The sequence below is a fragment of the Leuresthes tenuis genome, unplaced genomic scaffold (assembly GCF_036924035.1).
Source record: "Leuresthes tenuis unplaced genomic scaffold, fLeuTen1.0.hap1 SCAF_19, whole genome shotgun sequence".
In the NCBI taxonomy this organism is placed as follows: Eukaryota; Metazoa; Chordata; class Actinopteri; order Atheriniformes; family Atherinopsidae; genus Leuresthes; species Leuresthes tenuis.
Genome location: NW_027325373.1, coordinates 32,358,345 through 32,379,732, shown reverse-complemented (window position 1 = coordinate 32,379,732; position 21,388 = coordinate 32,358,345). Strand labels below are relative to the sequence as shown.

The window sequence follows — 21,388 nt, the reverse complement described above, 5'->3', positions numbered from 1 at the left end:
TGCTCAGATCCTTTTTCATTTTTAATATCACACAATGAAGTGAATTCTCCCACTTTCGCAGCTCAGATTTACACCACTGAGGTACTGATGTAAAAACAGGAGATTGTTGCTCTATCTGTTAAAATGTTGGTTTTCCTCATCTGTTGTTTTGAGGTTTGGATGAAAAAAGCAGTGGGAATGTGTTACTTTTAGAATCACTGTTGGATTATTATTTCTAGCTAACAATTCTCTCCAGGAAATCCTCACATTCAAGATATGAAAGACCTGACTGATAATTGAAAGTATTTGTTCCATCTTCAGATGTTGGATAAACAGATTTTCATTTTCAGTTCCTGACAGAAGACTCATGTAATCAGACCATATTCATATTGAGACTAGAATCTGAGACGATTTCCTTTAATCCTGAAGTGAGATTTTAGGTTTTAAGTTTCGTTCCTAAAGCCAAATTTAATTATTTATATTTATTTAAATGAGAAATGTATGTAATTGCTGACTATTTATATAACCAACTGTAAATTATTAATTTTGAAGGGTTTTTAGATTGTAAATATCCCTTTTTTTGAGTGAGACATGTATTTTGTAAGGGTAGATTTTTTTGTATTTACTCATTTTGATTCAAATTAAACTACAGTGAGTAAAATAAAGCGCCTTGACGTGTACTTGAGTAAATGTACTCGTTACTTTGCTGCTGGAAGTTCGCAGCTCAGCGGCGCCTTACAATCTTATTAAAACTACACTACCCATAAATCCCCGCGTTGAGCCATGTTGTAGGAAATCCTCTTGCGGCGGATTATTGTAATCCGACAGAGGGTCTGAACGACACATCGGATCACGACAAAAAAAAAACAAAAAAAAAAAAACAAAGCGCAGCGGCCTGTAACAGATTCACCTCGTCCGAGAATAAAAGGATAAAATCGGGATATGATCTGAGGCGCCGCGCTTCTGGAGCCTGTGATCGGCGCTTCCCGGGCCGCTTCCTGGACCATCGATTCATCCAACACAGTGACAGCGGCTCGGCGTCACTTTACCGCAGAGCGCAGCGCGGAGGAGCAGCTTGAAATCGCTGGATAAAGACACCCCCTCCCTCTCTGCTCCCTTCCCCGTCAGGGTTCAGTCCAGCTCAGCCTTGAAGCCGAGTCCGGTTGCCCTGTCTGCTGCCCCAAGCCACATCACTAGCTAGCGCGGCTAGCTCAGCCCAGCTAGCCTGCTAGCTAGGAAGGAATTTGTCAAGTTTTGTCCGGAATTTAGCTCCTTCTCTACTTGCAGCCCAAAGGGAGTGAGAATGTCGGCCAAAGACCAAAACAAACTCTCCACCGTTGAACGACCCATCAAAGGTACGTGGCATCTATTTCTGTAATTTCCCCTCAGGGTCAGGAAGTCAGCGGGGGCTAACTGGGGAGCTAAGTGTGAGCGGAGCAGCGGGATGTTAAACCAGCCAGCCCCGCCAACGGCTCATTTACTCAGGGCTGTTGCATCAAGCCGGCTGCCCACTCAAAACGGAAAGAGGCCGCCAGGTTTATCAATCAGCCAGGTAATCAATCCAGCCGCAGCTAATGAGTTAGCCTTAGCTTAGCTGTTCGGAGCGCCAGATGTTTGACATCCTGCTGTGAAGGCACACATGCGGCGCAGGTTCACCCGGACACACAGCTTCTGTTTTGGAGCAAAACTGCAGGCATGTGGCTTCATGTGGCCGATAACCAAGCAGCTCAAGGATGAAAATACATCCTGCAGTGTTAGACTGAATGTGTGTTAAATTAGTCTGGATATAAAACACTTCACCTGCCAACAGTTTAAAGCTGTACTTTAAACACTATGTAATGACTTTTAAGGCTGCTGAAATACGGGGCCTACATGTCTTAAAAATCCATGAATTCTGGTTCATAAAAAGGCTTTGGAAAGCATAAAATTTTCCCTATGTTTTGGGCATTTTGCTGTGATACACAATTTAATCCATCACAATCAGGTAAATAAATAGATTTCAACTGGTTAATGAAATCATTCATTTCCCTTCACGTCTTTATTAGAAATCAGCCCCTTTGAACACAGACAGACTCTGGAAGACTCAAAACTCATAGTTTTTAATTGGTTTAAAAATTAAGTTAAAACTTCACCTTCACCGGTGTAAAACCATTTGTCAGTTCTCTTGTAAATTATTTAACATTTCACACACAACAAATTAGATTTTGGTGTTACTTCATTCAGTCTTGGAACTGGAAAATAAAATGGTCCTAATTTGTGACGCCCAGAAAGGCAGCAGGTTGCGTGTCAGGGGTGGTCAGGTATGATAGGCTCAGGGGGTTAGAAAGGCTTAAGAGAGCGTCTCATTAAATCTGCCGTCTTAAGGCCGCAGGCCACTCATGAAGGCGATTGGCTTTACCTGCTCATTCAGCTGCAGCCTGTTTCTATAACAACAGGCACTATAAGACAATTTCTACTATTTTCTAACTTTTATAGACAGAAAAGTCAGTTGAAACTCAAAGAAAATACCTGACAGGTTAAAATATTGATGAATATGAGATTTTTCTTTTGTCACTGAGACTTCTAACGCAGTGTATGAGTTAATGATTGTTGCCCAAACCTTTGCCTATCACTGCAGCTGTCTAATCAATGAAATGTCAGAATATACAGATGATTTCTCACATCTGCTTTCCAGAGCAGGGACCAAAGCTGCAGCAGTTGAAACCAGTTAAATCATTTCATACTGGAGTTATATGCTCACATTATTTGAGTTTCTTATCAAACTGATCATCTTTTAAACGCTTGACGGCATCTGTTTACATATAATCCTGTTTTATCGCACCTCTGATAGCTGGAGGTGTCATCGCTGTCTGTTTTCTGACATGTTTCGACACCTCAGTAGTTTGCAGCATTCTTTGTGTGTATGAACACACTCATGGATCTGTTCTGGTTGCTTTGGTCTTTTGGCTTAGTTACAGATGGTAACTGAATCAGTTGGGCTGTTTGCATTGCCTTCCATGTGTAATGATTGTGTCTTCATTCATGATTGATGGAGCTGGACCTGAGGATGAGCAGTTTCAGTGTCCTCTTTTTGGGTCCCGGGACGGAGCTCCATGCCTACCTCCGCTCTGGGCTCCTGCTTGTTTTTATTCAGTGTTCACAAACTAAATGTTGATTTACAAGAATATAAAGTGACAGATGATGCTAACAGTTTTACAGAATCAGTCGTCCAGAAGGTAGGAGCCACAGAAAAGTTTCTAAAATACTTTTTACACTAGTAAAAATAAAGAAAAAACACACACACTCTTGAGGCTTTTGAGTACAAAGGGAAAGTGTCTGATTATCATTCAATCTCTTGTCTATTGCATATTCATTTGAATGTTATATAATAGTCAAATTATGAGGATATTAATCAGCGCCAAGTCTGATCAGCATTTATGGGAATACGACCCATACAAGCTCATTTTTACTGAGTGTGCTGCACACGGGGCTGAAAGGGTGATCACAGCTCAATTTTTGAGTTTTACAGGCTGTAACGTCTCTCACGAGGGTCTGAAACATAACACATAACTCCAGTTTCATGTTTGTTGTGGCCCTCGGAGCTCTGAGGATCAACTCACTACTGATAATGGGAAAACATTTAATCGTCTTGTTTTAGTGGGCGTACCTGTGTTTAAAGAGCCTGTTTAAACACAGTATCTTAGTTTGAAAAGGCTGTCAGCATTAATTTAAGTGCTACACCTCAATGAGTTGTCAGTAAGGGTGGGGTGATGACTCACTGGGAAAAGGAGGTAGGGTTGAGGTGGTAGATTAATAACAGTACAAGGTAGACAAAAGGCCTTTTTTACACATTCCCCTCAAGCCTGGACATATATGAGGTCGTTGAGTTATGTGAAACTACAGGTGGAGGTTGAGCCACAGCTGATCCACTTCTGAGGTTAGAGAAACCTTCTGTTTGTGTAAACTTTCATCATGCAGCTGGTTCTGTGACTCTGGCTTGATGTGTGTGAACACACACACTGATGGTGGACTGATCCCCTCATCTGGCATGAATGAATCACAGAGGAGTTTTTCTACTGACAAAGATGGCTGCACAGTTAATCAAATTTGAATTAACCGGACACGAATGTTCGATATTTAAAATGCTGCCAGTGCAACTCAAAGTCAAGCAAACCCAGCGCTCCCTGCTGACCACCTGCCTGTATGGGCCGATCACAGCTGTTCTAGAAGCTTCCTGGATGAAGTTTGGACGAGTAGCGACGCAAGGACAGCTCTACAGGAACAGAAAGCAGAGCGTTGAAACAGAAACCAAAGAGCTGATCATCATCTGTTGTTTGGTAATCCTTTGGATTTAGAGCGAGTGATGTTAACCAAGAACAGATCATCTGCAGAGAGAGCTTCAGAGTTCCAGAAGCATCTGAAAACAAACTGCATGCAGGTTTGAGTTATTTAAGCACAAAGAGAAAGCGGGGTCCTGTTTACAGAAAAGTGGAATAAAAACTTTGTTTTCACTAAAATCGGTGAATAATCGTGATGTCAGTATTGATTGTGCAGCCCTGCTCATAAACCACAAGGGGAATATTTACATATTTACAGTTTTTTTTTTTCTCTTAAAATGGCCCCTTTATTTGATTGAAATGAATGATTAACATCCATTAAAGAGTTCACAATCCAAAAATAAGAGACACTTTAACATGTCAAGACCGAAGCAATCTGTTGGACCAATCTAACATACAGTTGGATAAACAGTCAGTTAAACTGTAGTTTTACCATAAAGTTTAGATACTTTACCATTATGCTGGTTTCACACTCACTGCATTGTGTGTGTGTGTTTCTGAACTTGTTTGTTGCCTTTTGTGTGTGTGTTTCTTCAGCCTGGTCTTGTGAAAAGGCCTGGTTATTGCACGCCAAGTCATTTAGCGTGTTATTTATAGTCATTTTACCCTATGTATTTTGAGGAAGTGAAGTGCTGCCCATACTTTTGCACTAACCAAATTACATAATGTTTGAACGTCTTAATATGACACGCCAAAAGCTTAGTATTAGTGTAAAGGACCCGCAATGAGTACCAAAAGCGGTGTGCTGCTTATACGCATTGCCATGAGGACTAACCAATAACTTCAAAGTTACCCATAAACCAGCTTCATTTAGCACAGAAATGAAAATGAAATCGTCATCATAACAGACCAGTTTTCCTCTGAATGTCTTTGACACATGACAGAAACTCCAAAGCTTCTGGTTAAAGGTGTGTTGTTGCTCAGTTGTGGTCAGCATGATGAGTGTTTTCGCTTCAATCCAATTCCCTGATAGAAGAAGAACAGGCATCAAGGTGAACCTTCAGATGTCATGCAGCTGTTCAAACCATTGCTGAAACTCTTAACATGGCCGCTGAGATGAAATCGTGGTGCAACGCTCTCGCCACACAGCTTTTTTTTTTTTCTTTTTCTTTTTTTTTTTTTAACTCCTCCATGGCAACAAGCTGCTGAAGTCCTTCGGATTTTACTGATATTTTTTTTTACCTCCCAGCACAACGTCTGTGCCATCTGGGAATCGCCATGAAGGCTCATAGACATGCAGTGATGTCACTTTGTCTGACCTCAGTGACCAATAGCGAAGCTTTACACCACGGCCTCAGCGGAGTCTGTTACTGTGGAGCTCTATCTGTAGAGGCTGCACTGTGGTCACAGTTTAAAAAAGAGGAAGGAACTGCTCTGACAGCAGCAGTGAATGTTACACACTAAACTCACAACCTGAACTTCCTGGATCAATTCTACAATGTTGCTGGTAAAATGTTGCAAAAACACAGATAATTCCTAGAAAAATGGCTACAACCTAAGAGCCGTCCTCTGTGCTGGATAAATGACTCTGTGTGCAGGTATGCTTAAAACAATCAATGACTTCAAGGCTAAAATGAGCTTCCTGAACCACAGTTAGACACTTCAAACACCACCGCTGTGCTGCAGCTGAAACGAAAGCCAAGTTCCTGGATTCAGACCCAGTCTCCGCCCGGGATGTGCTGCAGAGCAGGAGCTGTTGGACTGTTTGGACTAGCTTTGTTTGTGCAGAGCTGCAGATAAAGAAGTGAATCAGGCTGGACTCGTGCATTGTTTTGCTTACATCTGACTGCGCTGCAGCCACAGAGCGTACGGTGTCCAACAGGGACAAAGTTCAACAACAAGTAAAGACCCAAATTAAACAGCAGGATTAAATACTATCACCCATTATTTACTCTGCAGGTGAAGGTTCATTATGAAGTCTTCTACTGGCTCTTGTGCCGTTGATTATTTGACTGCCTCTTCCTCCTGCGGTCTGTGAAGCCTTTTCCTCACAGCTGTGGTTTTCCTCTTCAGAAGCTCGAGGCCGGCCTCACAGTTGTAGGGTTGATTGTGGCTGGTTTCCACTGCTGCTGATGAACCAGTTCAGGAGAGCTGTTGTGATTGGCTGAATGTGTGCGACCTGGTTTGGTTTCAGAGCAGCACACTGAAGTAGACCAGTGTGTGTGTGTGTGTGTGTGTGTGTCAGATTGTGACATCACATAGATCCCAGAAAAGATTTTCTACTTTGATGCACGTTTATCTGTCGGCTTTTTAGTGCTTTAATGAGGGAAAAGTTTATTAGTTTATGGTTTTCATCCGACTCTGACAGGATGAGCAGAACCCAACGGTTTTTGACCCGCTTTTCCCCACATCTGTTTTTGAGGACACTAAACACTGTGACACTCGTTCTGTTGGGAAACTTTCTGGCAACACTTCCTTCGTTACCGTCCACTGAGATTGGGGACTACTTTGAGCTTGGATCTATTACTGAACTGATAAGAGTCTCACTAAAACGTGAAGGCTTTGTAGAATTATCCTGATTATTAGAACCCCCTTTTTTTTCTCCCAATAATTGGTTTTGGAGCAGGAATTATGTAGGTTAAGTTTTCCTCAGAGCCTATTGAAGCAGGAGGATCGGGGTCTTTTCTGAGGTGAAACACAAGATATGGTCACATTTGAAAGCCTGGAGGTGGAATCTGATTTTAATGTTAGAGCAAATTTTTATGTTAAATTCAAATGTTTAATAAACAATATGTCATTATAAACTCTGCTTTGGTTACGTTTTTAATCTAGGAGGTTTATCTTGTGAGTCCTGTAAATAGTTTCCACCAGGTCTGCACGGCGAGGAGAACCAGCTGCAGGTCATTTGTTTTTTTCTGCAGATCTCACACAAGTCAAAGCAGGTTCCTGCACTGAAATTAAACTAAAACATAGGGCTTACATAGGCTTAGATATTTCATTTTAATCGATCTGTTTTTCTTTCTTTAAGAAGAACTATGAATGGCAGAGAAATGTTTCAAAACAAGTTTTGTTTTTATTTGCGCCATAAAATGAATAAAAGCAAAGACACTTTTTCCTCTGGGAGATGTACATTTAACTGAGTTTCCCTTTGAGAACATAGGTAAAAGTGTCAGTTTTACGTAACTTTAACATGCTAGATTGGATAATATTACAAAAACGTGTTACGTTTGCATGGAAACACAACTACTTCCTCTAAATACTTCCTGCTTGATAGCACATACCCGGGGTCCAAAGTGTTCATCCTGTGGATAAAGCCCGGCTTTTCCACGGTATGAATGTCCAACATATCTTTAGCAACATGCATAGAGACGGCATCTGTAATCTGTCCAGAGTTCCCTCCCTGTCATACGGACACACTGAAAATGAGTCCACTAATGTTGCCTGCTATGTAGCAGTGTTGGTGCTCGGTGGTGGACTCTTTACATCTCGGACCGTGGTTTGCTCCAGGTCTGACTCTGGAATAAAACAAACTGGTTCCAAACCACAGAAAAGACTGGGCCTTGCCCTGCATGCTGTCATTTTGATGAAGTAAATGCAGGGGGAAGGTCAACGCCTGAGCTACGGAAGCCCAGAGGGAGCAACAGTGGTAGAAGTTAAAGAGAAAACACATTTTCTTTAAAAATCTTTTTTTTTTTTATTTTGCCCAGCTCTATGTTAAACAAACAATGATGTGACCACAAACAAACTGCTTTGTTTCTGTCTGTAGTCTGCGTGGTCGTCCACTTCACCGGGTTGAATCCTGTAAATAGATCAGCGGGTTCTGCACAGCGTGGAGAAAAGGCTGCAGGTGTCTCTTGGGTTTGCTCTAAAGGAGCATTACGTTTTTTCTGCAGATCCCACATTTAGTCAAAGTGGATTCCAGCATTTAAACAAGATGAGAGTAAGTGTAGGTCCACAGCATAATAAAGAGTGAGTGGGGTCTGCACGCCAGCTGGTTCACATCACGGTGATTCCCTGGATGCTAACACGGCTAGCACAGCAACAACAACACACACAATAAAGACTGAGCGGGTTGGACATCTTCGGGTAAAACTCAGACCCTGATGGTTGTAAAATCCTCAGATTTGCTCAGCTGTGACGGTTCAGGTTTCAAAGCTGCTCATGGCCCGCCCATGAAAGTAAGGTGTGTCAGATTTCTTATCTACAGTGTGTCGGGTGCATCTCTGATCACCTTGTGTGTAAAAATTATCCTCAGTTTGGGCCTGATATTTGCAGATAAAGCTGCTTGTCTTTCTTTCTTTTTTTGTTCGACATAAAGAAAAATCTACTTTTTCCTTCCTTTAAATTGAGCTGTGGCACTACCTCCTCCTGCTGATCTGACAGATCTTTTTGTGAACCTGTGGAGATTTCCAGGAGTTAAGGTGTTCGGTATTTACTCCAGGAGACAGACTGCGCTGCTGTTCAAGCCTTGACACACCGTTATATCCTGAATTTTGAAAACTAACTCCTTGTAAATGGTCTTCGCTTTAGAAGCTGACTCAGAAGTGGATCATCAGGGATACTGGATTTATTTATTTATTTTTTACTGGATTTATTTTTAACTTAATGGGCATTAATAGATCAGGGCCTACCGTAGTCTGTTCTTCAGAGAAAACTGGTATATCCGTAAATGATGGATACCAATAAAAGTGGGGTGTAAATAACGGGATCGGAGTGAGTCAAATCTGAATCTGTTCTTTCTCAATGAAAGATCCAAAACAACCTCCGTTGTTTATTTCTTTTAAATTAAAAAGGGACCATGAACAATATTCAACATAAATGCTACTTTTTGATTCATGCTACCAGAGTTAGCTTTAAGCTAATATACATCTGCTGTCCTTTGGCAGGTTTCAGTTAAAAAGTTACAGCAGTAAAATATCACAACATCATAGATGTGATTCAAATGAAAACAGATAGATATTTAGTGGTTTCAGTCCAGCTCTTAGTATCATCAGGCAGAGGAAGTTGACGCTCCAAAAGCTGTATGACGGATAAAGTTATGGATCAGTCTGTAGTTGAAGATGTTCTTGTGGATTTTATGGATTTTTCTGAGCAAAAGTTAATAAAGTGACACAGTGGAGGGGAGGAGCTGAGCCCTTTAAGATCTGAAATATAAGAGTCATATTTATAAAAACTCAAACTCAGGTGACGCTGCTCCTCCAGCTCGCCGCTCGTGTCTGAAATCTGACAAGTTGGACTTGTTCTTATCCCGAATAATGCCCTCAAAGAGAGGATGTGATCCAGATGAGAAATAAACTCTTCAATAAGTCATTTATTTTGATGGAATCTTTCTGTAAAATGAAGGTTGCATAACTGTCCATTTTTAAAAGATTGTTCAGTTTACAGTGATTTAAAAAAAACAGAAAATAAAACCAACATATGCTCAATCTGTTTACCTAAAACGTAATTTAAACAGTTATTGGATTGTTCGCAGATTTGATTAATAATCATTTTCCATCCTGAAGGATGGCTGTAACTGTTCAGTCTGTTCTATTGTTGTGTTCCTATTTGGATCTGTTTCAGTCTGAGTGCATCATCCAGCACTGGAAATACATTTGGTGCCATCTGTATTTTCCTTTAATGTAAGATGCTGAATATTATTTATTTTGGGCTGTTCTTGCCTCTTAAGTTGCTTGTTGCTTGCTTGTTGGCATCTTGACACTTATTTATCATGTTTCAGTTATTTATCCAACAGATTTCCAGTTCCAGCTCAGTAACTAACAAACAGTTTTGCAAAACGAGATATTAGGAAGTTAAAGCAGAAATGGTGAAGGGGTAAAATTGGAAAACCATCTTTTTGCTGCCTGACGGATGCTTGGTTTCCATCCAGTTGTTTTTAATCCACCTTTTTTAGTTTCAACTACAACACAAGAAAGAAAAGTGGAAAACAAAACCAGGAAAAACATTCAGAAATCCACATTAGACAAGCGAAGGTGCTTATATACATTTTTCACTTCTCCCAAAGTTTTTTAGAATTTAGCTTCTTGAAGCCTCAAAGAAACGGTGATAAATGTATCACACCAGTCCTCTGGTTTGAGACATTTCTTTGTAAATGCTTTCCAAACAAGTATTTTATTTTATTATATGCAGATGTTGAGTTTGGGGACCCAAAAAGCTTTTTCTGCTTTTTGAAACATCGTTTTAATCCCAAATAAAATGAATAGTTCTGAACAATGACTCTCAGAGAGTTGGTGCTTTTGGACGGACCCAAAATAAAGAAGAATGATTGGCTACCCCAGATCTCCAGACTCATCTGGCCAAATGCTCTCCAAGGGATTGATTTTCTTCACATTATTTTGTCCACTGTTCCTTTGCCCATTGATGCCTCATGCAGGTTGTGCTTGTTGCACTTGTTTAACCTTTGACCCAGAATCGGCCGTATAGGCTGGGAGGACGCTCCCTGCAGACAGTGACCTGCTGAAATCTGCCCTCCAGAACCAAGAATCGGACACGTTTCAGACATCTTAGTTCACCATGAAAACATGACAGAATGGAAGTCATTAAGAACTTGCATTGAATGTAGAAAATATATTGAATTAGTTCCTTGTTTGAATCTGAATACGAGAAAAGATCTTTTGTCAACAGCCTGCATGATGTTTCAGATATCTGGAGTTATGACGACCCAAAAACGTAGAAAAAAAAGCTGTGCGGCTCCCAGGGTCACAGTTTGGAGAAAAGGTGCACAGCACCATTGTTTCTGCCTCTATAAGGCAAAAACTTTTGAACAGGAAGTAGTCGTGCCTCTCTGTCCTAGCAGTGAACCTCAGGTTTATCTCTGTGTTTGTGTTGCTGACGTCACATCTCACCCGCCTGTTTCCTGGTGTTTGCAGCGGTGCCATATCCTCCCGGTACACGCCTGTCGGTCAAAGACCTGTATGTGGACGGGAGGCCCAGCCTGGAGGTGCTGAAGGCCCATCTGGTGAAGGAGGGTCGGCTGGAGGAGGAAACGGCCCTGCGGATCATCAACGAGGGCGCCAGCATCCTGCGCCAGGAAAAATGCATGCTGGAAGTGGAAGCTCCCATCACAGGTAAACCCCCAACCGTGGTGGTGGATTTCCCCGCCAGCTGAGGTAATGCGGAGGCAGTGTGAGTGCGAGTCGGGACTTTCTGGAAACAGATGCATCAGTCTATTTCCACAGCTGACCTTCCTGACATGTGGCTCAGCTTAGAGATCCATCCCTCCATACTCACACCCTCCAACTATATTTATCTCCTTTTCCACTGTCCTCTGTTGTGTTTTACTTCTTAAAACTTTGTCCAGCTTTGTTGGGATTATTTCCTTCTTTTTGTTAAATCTTGCTAAACTAACCAAGTGAACCATCATCAGATCCAGGGCTGCAGGGGCTTCACGCTCCTCTTTGTCATCATCACAGAAAACTTTGGGTTAAACGGAACAAACGCGACATTTGCAGGCGTCATTAGCCATCGTTTAAATTTGACACTTTATGACAGACTTTGAAAACCAGGGGGTAAATTGGGGATTTCTAATATTGAAGACCCATATCTCCTTCCCCTGTCGAACGTTCCACTCATTGAAGTCTCATTTATCTACAGCATCCATATATATATATATATATAGATATCATAGTTTGTCATTGTTATTTGTGTCACAATGCATCATGGGTGGTTGTGATGCAAGATGGCCAGGAGCAGGCCAGAACTCTGGATGCTGTAGATAAATCAGACTTCAATGCGTAGCCAGTTTAAACCTGAATGCAGCAAAAGTGGTAAAAATAACGTTTATGGAAACGTTCACCAAGATGAAGACGGTCAGAGGAGGGAAGAAAAGAGTGGAGCAAAGTTTGAGCAAAGCAGCTGGAAGCTCCGCCTTCTGTCAGCAGCTAACATGTGAAGTTATTTTCTTGAAGTGTGAATGTTACACAGAGGAAAGAATGTTGCATTCAGATCAATATGTTCTTCTGTTGTCACGTGTTGGATGAAGACTGTTCTGGACAGCATGTATCAGGAAAATTATTTCTGGGTTGCAAATGTAAATATAAAATACATGTGCAGAAAGAAAGCTTATTTGTCTGCTACCATGTTGATAGGAGTATGCATTTAGAACATATTAAAACATGTATTTTGTGATTAATCATGAGTTAACTATGGACAATCTATGGATTATTCGCTATTAGATATTTTAAACGATTGATGGCCCTAATGTGTATATATATATGTGTGTGTGTGTGTGTATATATTTATAGCGATAGCATATCTTTAGCGATAGCATATCTTTAGCGATAATGAATACTGCTGCAATATACTTTCCCTTTGAGGGTTAATAGTATTATTGAATTGAACTGAATTGAATTATCCGAGGAATGTGCTTGTTGTTACAAACAGTTCTTTCTGAAGTCTGCAGACACATGAACGTACGCTTTAAAAAAATCTATGAAATATTAATTCTTTCAGATATTCTTATGAAATGTGGGCTAGGACTTGATAAGGTGTACATTGTAAGTGATAAATGGACTGTGCTTATGACCACTCAAAGTACTTTTACATTACAAGCCGCATTCACACACTCTCACAGCACTTCTTAGTCTTCTATCACACACCTTTCCACACTGATGGACACATCAGAGGCAACGTGGGGTTCAGCTTCTTGCTGAAGGACACTTTGACTTGTGGTCCTGGGACCCAGCTGTCTGATTTCCAGCTGCAGACTCCCAACTGTAGTTCTCTAAAGGAACATGTTAACAAAAAACTCTAACATCTGTTACTCTTAAAGTAATTCTGAGTATTTGGGGGAGAACGTTTTGTGTTTCCCTTCAAAAGAAACAAAGTAAAGCTTTTTGTTTGATTGAATGAAAGCTAACCAGGAGCACTCTGATTGGTTAGTGTTGCTTTGGAGGCAGAGCTGAAGCACAGCAGAGAGGAAGGGGCCTCGGTTTTCAAATCTGCCCTTTTTTTTTTCTCAAGGAAGTTCTTCTGTAATCAGTAAAATAAAAAGAAAAAACTGTGCCAATATTATCTTTGGAGTTTTTAAAATATCTTAAAATGAAAGATTACGGACATTTTACAAACCAGTGGTCATAAGGATTTATTAATCTTTTAGGATTACGGGATCTTCTGTAAAATCAACCAAAAAAAGAGCAAGAATTTCTTCTTCTTTCACTTTCACTTTGGGAGCAAAAAGTGATTCTTCCACATATTCTGCCGGTCCATTTCAGGATGATAAAGTTTCCCCTTTACATATGCAGTTATTTTTCCTCTCAAGGCAGCAATAAAACCTATCTGTTCTTTCTTTGAATGTAGATATTGACCAGATTTCTCCATGAGAGTACTAAATCTTAGGCTTAAAATGGCTTTGAAATAACTTTACACCTTTACCTCAGCAGATAGAAAAGGATCATTTGATATGCAAATCAAATGCTTCCCCCCTCTGGTTGGACTTTATTATCATGCAGCACAAATGTGTTGTCAAAGCTTGTAACACATCAAAGTCTGAGGTGTCAGGAATGGTATGGTTTGGCTTGTTTGAAAAGGGAAAAACACCTCTGCTGATCTTTACGGACTGTCTGAAGGATCTGAACCAGCTTGTGTTTGTGTGTTCAGTGTGTGGAGACGTCCACGGCCAGTTCTTTGACCTGATGAAGCTTTTCGAGGTGGGCGGGTCCCCCAGCAACACCCGCTATCTGTTCCTCGGAGACTACGTGGACCGAGGTTACTTCAGCATCGAGGTAGGAGACTGTCAGAAAAATTCTCTGAAAATTAGGCTCAGAGTCGCTGGATACGATTAACACAAAACATTAATTCCTTGCAAGAAAGAGACAAGTCCGCACAACCTGTCAGGAAGCTGGCTCAGAGTTGTCTGACTCACAAAATGGTGCTATGGCTGTTTACATTATTTAAGTTTACTGGCCACACAATATTATGGGAAACTAACATTACCAGCCATTCAATGTTATGGGAATGTTACTAGTCAATGAAACACTACTTCTGTCGTTATGTCACCAGCAACAACAGTACAGCAACCAGACTCCAATGTTTGCTGTTTCACCACCAACTCAACTCAATCTGAACTAGTCAGTGAAACATTACTCCTGTCGTTACCACCAGCAACATCAACACACCATCAGCAGCTGTTTCACACTTTATACATACATAGCAAATATAACAACAACACTGCAGCAAACAAATAAATAAACAAACAAAGATGGATTTACTTGTTGCAATCTCCCATCACAAACTTTCAAACATTCCATTTCTAACGCGCAGCGCCGAGTTATTTATTCCTGTAGTCTTCTCACACAGACTATGGACTCACTCACCTTTACTGACTGATTTTATGTTACTTATCATGGGTTAATCCAACACAACTATACCGTCTTAAGCTAAAGGCTACGCCCTTTGATAAGCTGCTCTCGAAATAGCAATGTTTTTCCTTTAAAAAAAAATAGCAATGCCCCTACTTAGTTAAAGGCCGCTTGGGTACTTAGCTGCACCTCACTATTATTTGCAAATGTCTTAATTAAATGAAGTAACTGAATTAGTCAGTAAAACATTACTCGTGTCATTTCACAAACGACAGTACCGCTAACTGCACAGGTCTGCAGCAGCTGCTTCACCACTTCAACAATTTAACTTAATTGGTAATCACAAATTTTTGCCTAATTTTATTTTTGCCTTAGTTAATGACACTATTTTTCGTCAACAATAGTAACACAAAGGGATCCTTACCATAAATCCACTGGTTGGTCCGAAATTTTCTGGTTGGCAACAATGAAGAATACGAATATGAAGAATCCAGCGAGTCTGGCCACTGATTCAAAAATAGATCCTGTCACCTTTCCTCCAGCCAGTGGCAGCCAGCCTCTATCAGTAACTCTGCTGAGAGGACTTCAGTTAGGAGTCCTGGACTCCCCCATGCACGGTTTCAGCTCCGATCCTGAGTGGTGGAAAGGATTTAAGGATCCGGCTCGAAGGACCAATATGTCAGAAAAATTCTCTGAAAATTAGGCTCAGAGTCGCTGGATACGATCAACACAAAACATTTATTTCTTGCAAGAAAGAGACAAGTCCACACAACCTGTCAGGAAGCTGGCTCAGAGTTGTCTGACTCACAAAGTGGTACTATTGCTATTTATATTATTTATGTTTACTGGCCACACAATATTATGGGAAACTAACATTACCAGCCATTCAATGTTATGGGGAAACGTATTCAGACAGTCAAAAACAATTTTGCTTTCTACACAGTGTTATGAGAACCAAAAGATAGGAGGAAGCCCTCCCATCACATCAATCTTTATTCTTGCAGCTTTTCTCATAGTATAACTCCAGGATTTCTCTAACAGAGACGCATTCACTCGTTTGTGGGGCTTCATCTGCTCATGTTTAACTCAAGGAAGAAGAGTTAATTTCTCTGAAATAAAACTGCAGCAGAGGTTTGTTTTTAGCTTCCAGCCACAAGGGACTTGAGTCAGTTTTTGTAAAAACTTGATCTTCTTTTTTCCAAACTGAAACAGATGTATCTCAGTGTTTTGAGGCTCTTTGTGGTTGATCTGTTTTTCTGGCCCTTTATGCAGAGTCTCTGAGCCTTTAGGCCTTCTTGCTGTAAACTGTGCTCAGTTTAAGCTCATGTTGGTTCACTAATCATCAGTTTTCGCGACGGAAAGTGTGACACAAGCTTTGTGTTAACTTACTTTGCGTTAAAGGTGATTTTAAAAGTGTTGCTTTACTTTTGGGGAGCTGCAGAAAACTGCACAGATTTGCATAGCGTATTCATGGGAAATAAAAGACGTACTGTTGGCCTCCTCACCCTCTTGACTGCCACATTCTGCAACCACCCACACTAATACACACACACTGTTAACCACACACACATGCCATTCTCGCAGCCCCCCACTCAGGCGGAGTCTCTGACCGCTCTGCTGGCGGGGAGCCTTGTGCTGACGTTTTTATTGGCTGCTTCTTTGTTCAGGATTACTGGACATCCTGGAACTCTTCCTGGCTCCGACTCAGAGACAAACATCACAAAACTTCACATTCAGACACAGTTTGAAGCAGCTGATGCTTCTCTGAGCTTAAATAATGTCACAGTTTGTCTTCAGGGTGACATGTTTTTCAGAGCCTGAGTGCCGAATGTCAAAGCCATGATTCGGAGCTCAAGTTATTGTTTGATCAATCAATCAATCTTTATTTGTATAGGACTTTTCATACAAAATACAGAGCACAAAGTGCTTTACATGATCTATAAAAACAGCAAAGATAGAGTTAAACAGCCACACCACCCTCTCACATGGACACAACAATGCACACATGGACTTACAGGTGTGTAAAATCATTAAGTCAGAACTAAATATAAGGAAAATATTCTAAAGTACATAAAAGAATAAGATTAAATTAAAAGCTTTACTAAAAAGGCACGTCTTAAGTTTGCTTTTAAAATATCAACACCCACAGCGGCCCTCAGGTCCTCAGGAAAGCTGTTCTAGTCCAAAATGATGAAATGAATAAAAGACCAGCGTCTGCAGACCTGAGGGTTACAGAAAAGGAGGGAAAGCAAAGCAGATAAATGTCTTTAACTAAGACCATGAAGAGCCTTAAAAACCAGTAAAAGATTCTGAAAACCAATCTGGAAACAAACAGGTTATGACATAGGGAGACAACAAGCATCATAACATCACGCCAGTTGATGTTCATGACTGCTCTCTATGTGCATATCACATTATTGTAAAGAGAGCAGAGGGAGGAGAGGTGCATCATGGGAGGCCTATGGCAGCATAACTATGGGATGTTTCAGGGTCACCTGAGCCATCTCTAACTATAAGCTTTATCAAAAAGGAAAGTTTTAAGCCTAATCTTAAAGGTAGAGAAGGTGTCTGCTTCCTGATGAGAAGTTCCCAATAATAAAGAATTACAGTAGTCTCACATTACACATTACAGTGTGGTTTGATATGAATTTGTTGGTTATTCTGAGTCAAGGACAGCTGCGTGAGTGTGTCTAGGTATTCAGAGCAGGTCTGTGCTTAATCCATTTTTCTATTTTCAGCTGATGTTGATGTTGAAGCTGTCTTGTGTTTCTTTTTGGGTGCTGTGCATGTCTTTAATTTGATCTTGGATGGTAAATATCACAGTGTATCGTAGCTCAGTTTTCAACCTGGCAGAATGACAAAAAGACTTAATTTAATGTCATGACAAAGCCACAGCATCTCAGAGATAAACCTCAAAGCCGAGCTGTGGTCCATGTTCAGTCCTGTAGAGTTTGTAAGAGCAGTTTGCAGATTTGACTCATTGTCAGCACCTTTAGAAAATAACAGCTTAAGATTAAACAGGTGGTTCGATGCTGCACAGAAACACTGCGGCTGAAAAGAACTGTGGGTTTGTTTGGATGTTCAGCCACTGAATAGCTGTTTTCCTGACAAACAGGTTAGTTTTAAGCTGGACAGGATTCCTATTCAGATTCTGACTGTCACAGAGCACAATTTGAGCTCCAGTGTTAATCAATCCTGAAGGTTCATTCAGCTCTGGTTACACCCTGGAGTCTGTTTTTTATCTCCGATCTTGTACCGATCAATGATCACATCAACTCGATTAAATAATTACGCCATCAGACTGGACTGTGCAGACTGACCTGAAAACAGCTAGTGATACTTATCAGCATAAATTTTTTCATCAGACTGATATTCACCGAGTACTGCCTGTAAGGCACCTGGGGCATTTGATTTGATGGAGGAAACCAGAGAAAAATGTCTAAAATTTGGGAGCATTTTAAAGAAAAGAAAAGAGAAAATACTGTGTCCATTGTAAAAAGTGAGTTAGCTTAGCACAATAGCACAACGTCAATGCTCCAGCATCTCAGCAGAAAACAGCCCGTTCACATATCGAGTCCACTGAGCGGAACAAATACAAAGGAACATTTCACGTTAGCATTTTAATGGAAATCAGTCGACTTGTTAGCTGAGAAGGACGCTAGCAGAGAACAGAAGGAAGCTGAGGCTTGGACTGGGTGGTAGAGATACTTTTTCAGCTTGTAAGCTGTTAATGTGAACTAATATTCTGAGTCACATCATAGTCCAACCAGAATAAAACGCTCATTTTTATCAGACCATGTTGCATCTGTAAAATCAGAGACTGCTGGTTAAGGTGTCGTGTTAACTGCTGTTATTTCACTCTGTTTCTGAGTCACTGTGTTGTCTGATAACAGACAATAAAACAGGAAATAAGAGGCTTGATTGGGATTTCAGCTGAGTTAAAATACAGTTTATGAAAGCAGAGACAGTAGGAGAGAAGCTAACAGATGTTAACACAGCTGGATGTTAGCAGGAAAGCTAATAGTTGCTGTTCAATAGTCCTGTTATCAGTATATCAGGAGGAGGAATGTTTGGAGATGAATACTTTTTTTGGACATATCACCCAGAAATAACTGTGACTAAAAGCTGATTCATGATGTAAATGGTTCTCTTTTAAATAGTTACTTATGCAGAAGAATTTCTTGTCTGATTACTCTACAAATCAATAAAATAATGTATAGAAGACTCGATTACCTTCTGCAGCCCTACAAGCATTCAGCATTACAGCAGAGGCAGTTATTACAGTTTAAGATCTTAAATGGGCTTTATTTCAGCTACATGACGATATATCCTCATTCTGGAAATGTCCCCTGTGATTTCTGTTCTACATTATTATGACTAAAGTGAAAGAGGGGGAAGAGTTTAAGAGGAAATGTGGTTTTTGAGCTGCACAGGTGAACATTCAGCAGCTGAAGAGGCAGATGGTTCCCTCAGGAGTGAGTGAATATTGAGTTTGACCCCTCAGAAAGCTGCCTGTAACAACTGGAGGTGTAGGACTGACCCTCTCCTGTGTGTATGTGTGTTTTCAGTGTGTACTGTACCTCTGGGCTCTGAAGATCAACCACCCCAACACCCTGTTCCTCCTCAGAGGCAACCACGAGTGCCGACATCTCACAGAGTACTTCACCTTCAAGCAGGAGTGTGAGTGCCGCTCGGCTCCCGTTGGTCTTCTAACCGTTTAATCTCACAGAGCAGTGGTGTTCAGTAATCTGACCTGTGTGTGTGTCCTTCAGGTAAAATAAAGTACTCTGAGCAGGTATACGACGCCTGCATGGAGGCGTTCGACTGCCTGCCTCTGGCTGCGCTCCTCAACCAGCAGTTCCTCTGCGTGCACGGAGGTCTGAGCCCTGAAATCACCTGTCTGGATGACATACGGAAGGTGAGAAGGAGACATGGAGACATGTCTCTGCTGCTTCATATGAGAAGTGGCATGAATAGTAAACAGGTGAAAAAGGAGAAGCTCTACACAGCTGGTTAAGCACAGCATGATGGGTTTGTTACTTACAAACTGTTGTTAAAACTGGGCCTCAAACACAGATGAGCGGAGTTTTTAGTAGAGTGCAGTAATAAAATATCACAAGTATAGAAATATGGAAGAGTAACATCACCTTCTCTGCTGCTGAAGTCCCTCAGTGTGTCTCACTGCTGATCCAGATGTTCAGCCGTGGCCAAAAGTTTTGAGGATGACACGAATATTGTTTTTTTTTTTCGATCTTTCTGTCAGATGTTTCTTTGGTAAACTGAAGTATAATTACAGACATTTCATAAGTTTCAAAGGCTTAGAGTTTAAGCAAAGAGTCGATATTTGTCCTGGCTGCTGTCATTCGACTTTTGGGCCAAGTCCTGACTGTTGGCAGCCATCGCTGCATCATCAATGCCTGGAGTTTGTCAGCGTTTGTCCACAAGTTCTCAGTGGTATTAAGGCCTGAGGGGCTTCCTGGCCATGGACCTAAAATGTGGATGTTTTGTACCCCGAGCCTCTCAGGTCTCACTTTTCCTAATGGAACGGTGCTCCATCCTACTGGAAAAGGCTTTGTTCTTCAAACTGTTCCTGGTCGGGAGAAGCTGCTGAGGGTGTTCTGGTACCATCTCAGGATGCTTTACTGTCTGCAGGACACAGGACTGATGTTCTCCAGACAGTCATTTCTCTGGATGCTCCACGCTTTGTGGGGAACATCAGTCAGTCCTGATGTTTTTCTTGGAGAGAAGCGGCTTCTTTGCGGCCCTTTTTGACACCAGGCCATCCTCCAAAGGTCTTCGCCTCACCGTTCCTGAACCAGCTCTGCCCTGGTGGCGCCCCCATGCTGCAGCTGGATCACCTTTAGGAGGCGGTCCTGGAGCTTGCTGGACTCTCTTGGGTGTCCTGAAACCTTCTTACAACAAAACTGAAATATTGTTGATTTAGGTGCAGTAATCTTGCCTGTAAAGCTCTATCTATGTAAAGCATTGATGACTGCATATGTTTCCCTGCATGTAACCATGGTTACCGGAGGACAAACAATGATTTCAAGCACCACCCTCTTTTTAAAGCATCCAGTCTGCTGTGCTGACTCAGTCAGCAGAACAGAGGGATCTTCAGCCTGTCAGCAGGTCCTTTAGTGGCTGAAATGCAGAAGAAATGGGTTTGTTTTTTACGGGATTAAGTTAATTTTTATGGTAAAGAGGGACTCCTCTGATCTGTTCTCATAAAGACTAAAGTAGCAAACTTTGTGGAGATTGATATTTGTGTCATTCCCAAAACTTTTGGCCATGTCTTCATAAAAATCACTTTAATTTCTAACATTTTAGTTTCAGAAAGACAGAAAACAGATTAGTTCAGATGCTCCTTCTGTTTGTGTGCAGTTGGACCGGTTTAAGGAACCTCCAGCTTTCGGGCCCATGTGTGACCTGCTGTGGTCGGACCCGGGGGAGGACTACGGCTCAGAAAAGACCCAGGAACACTTCTGCCACAACAGTGTCCGAGGCTGCTCTTTCTTCTACAGGTACGAGTCTCTGCTGCTGGGACAGCTGTTAATCTGAGCTGATTAAAGCTTTTCCAAACAATGGCTTATCTCTGGATAAGTGACCGCTGGTTAAATCCGCTGTCACGCTGATACTGAAAATAAATATTAGCATTCTCTGCTCTGTCTTCATATTTGTTATGAGTTTGCAGTGTTGACACCACATGGAGGTCACAGAGGAGAGAAATCTGCTCCGAGAGCTTCAGTTTGTTTGAGTAGCTCCAGTGTTTCCTGCTGGGTCTCATAGCTCTCTGACTTCTCATTTGGCTGAAAGTCTGAGCTCAGCTTTTAGCTCACCGCTCCAAACAGCAGCCGC

The 21,388-nt window shown here is 41.4% G+C and overlaps 1 protein-coding gene across 2 annotated transcripts in view; it reads left to right on the top strand.

Moving 5' to 3' along the window:
* The first annotated feature begins 747 nt into the window (after positions 1 to 747).
* ppp3ccb (protein phosphatase 3, catalytic subunit, gamma isozyme, b) overlaps positions 748 to 21,388 on the top strand; it is a 33,109-nt gene continuing 12,468 nt past the window's right edge. The window contains exons 1-6 of one of the 2 annotated variants that reach the window (XM_072372106.1): positions 748 to 1,334; positions 11,105 to 11,302; positions 13,833 to 13,957; positions 19,102 to 19,213; positions 19,306 to 19,451; positions 20,915 to 21,054. In XM_072372106.1, the coding sequence (XP_072228207.1) occupies positions 1,283 to 1,334; positions 11,105 to 11,302; positions 13,833 to 13,957; positions 19,102 to 19,213; positions 19,306 to 19,451; positions 20,915 to 21,054 (773 nt within the window). In that variant the 5' untranslated portion in view covers positions 748 to 1,282. The remainder of the gene's footprint in view (positions 1,335 to 11,104; positions 11,303 to 13,832; positions 13,958 to 19,101; positions 19,214 to 19,305; positions 19,452 to 20,914; positions 21,055 to 21,388) is intronic. The other variant, XM_072372105.1, reaches the window with a different exon arrangement.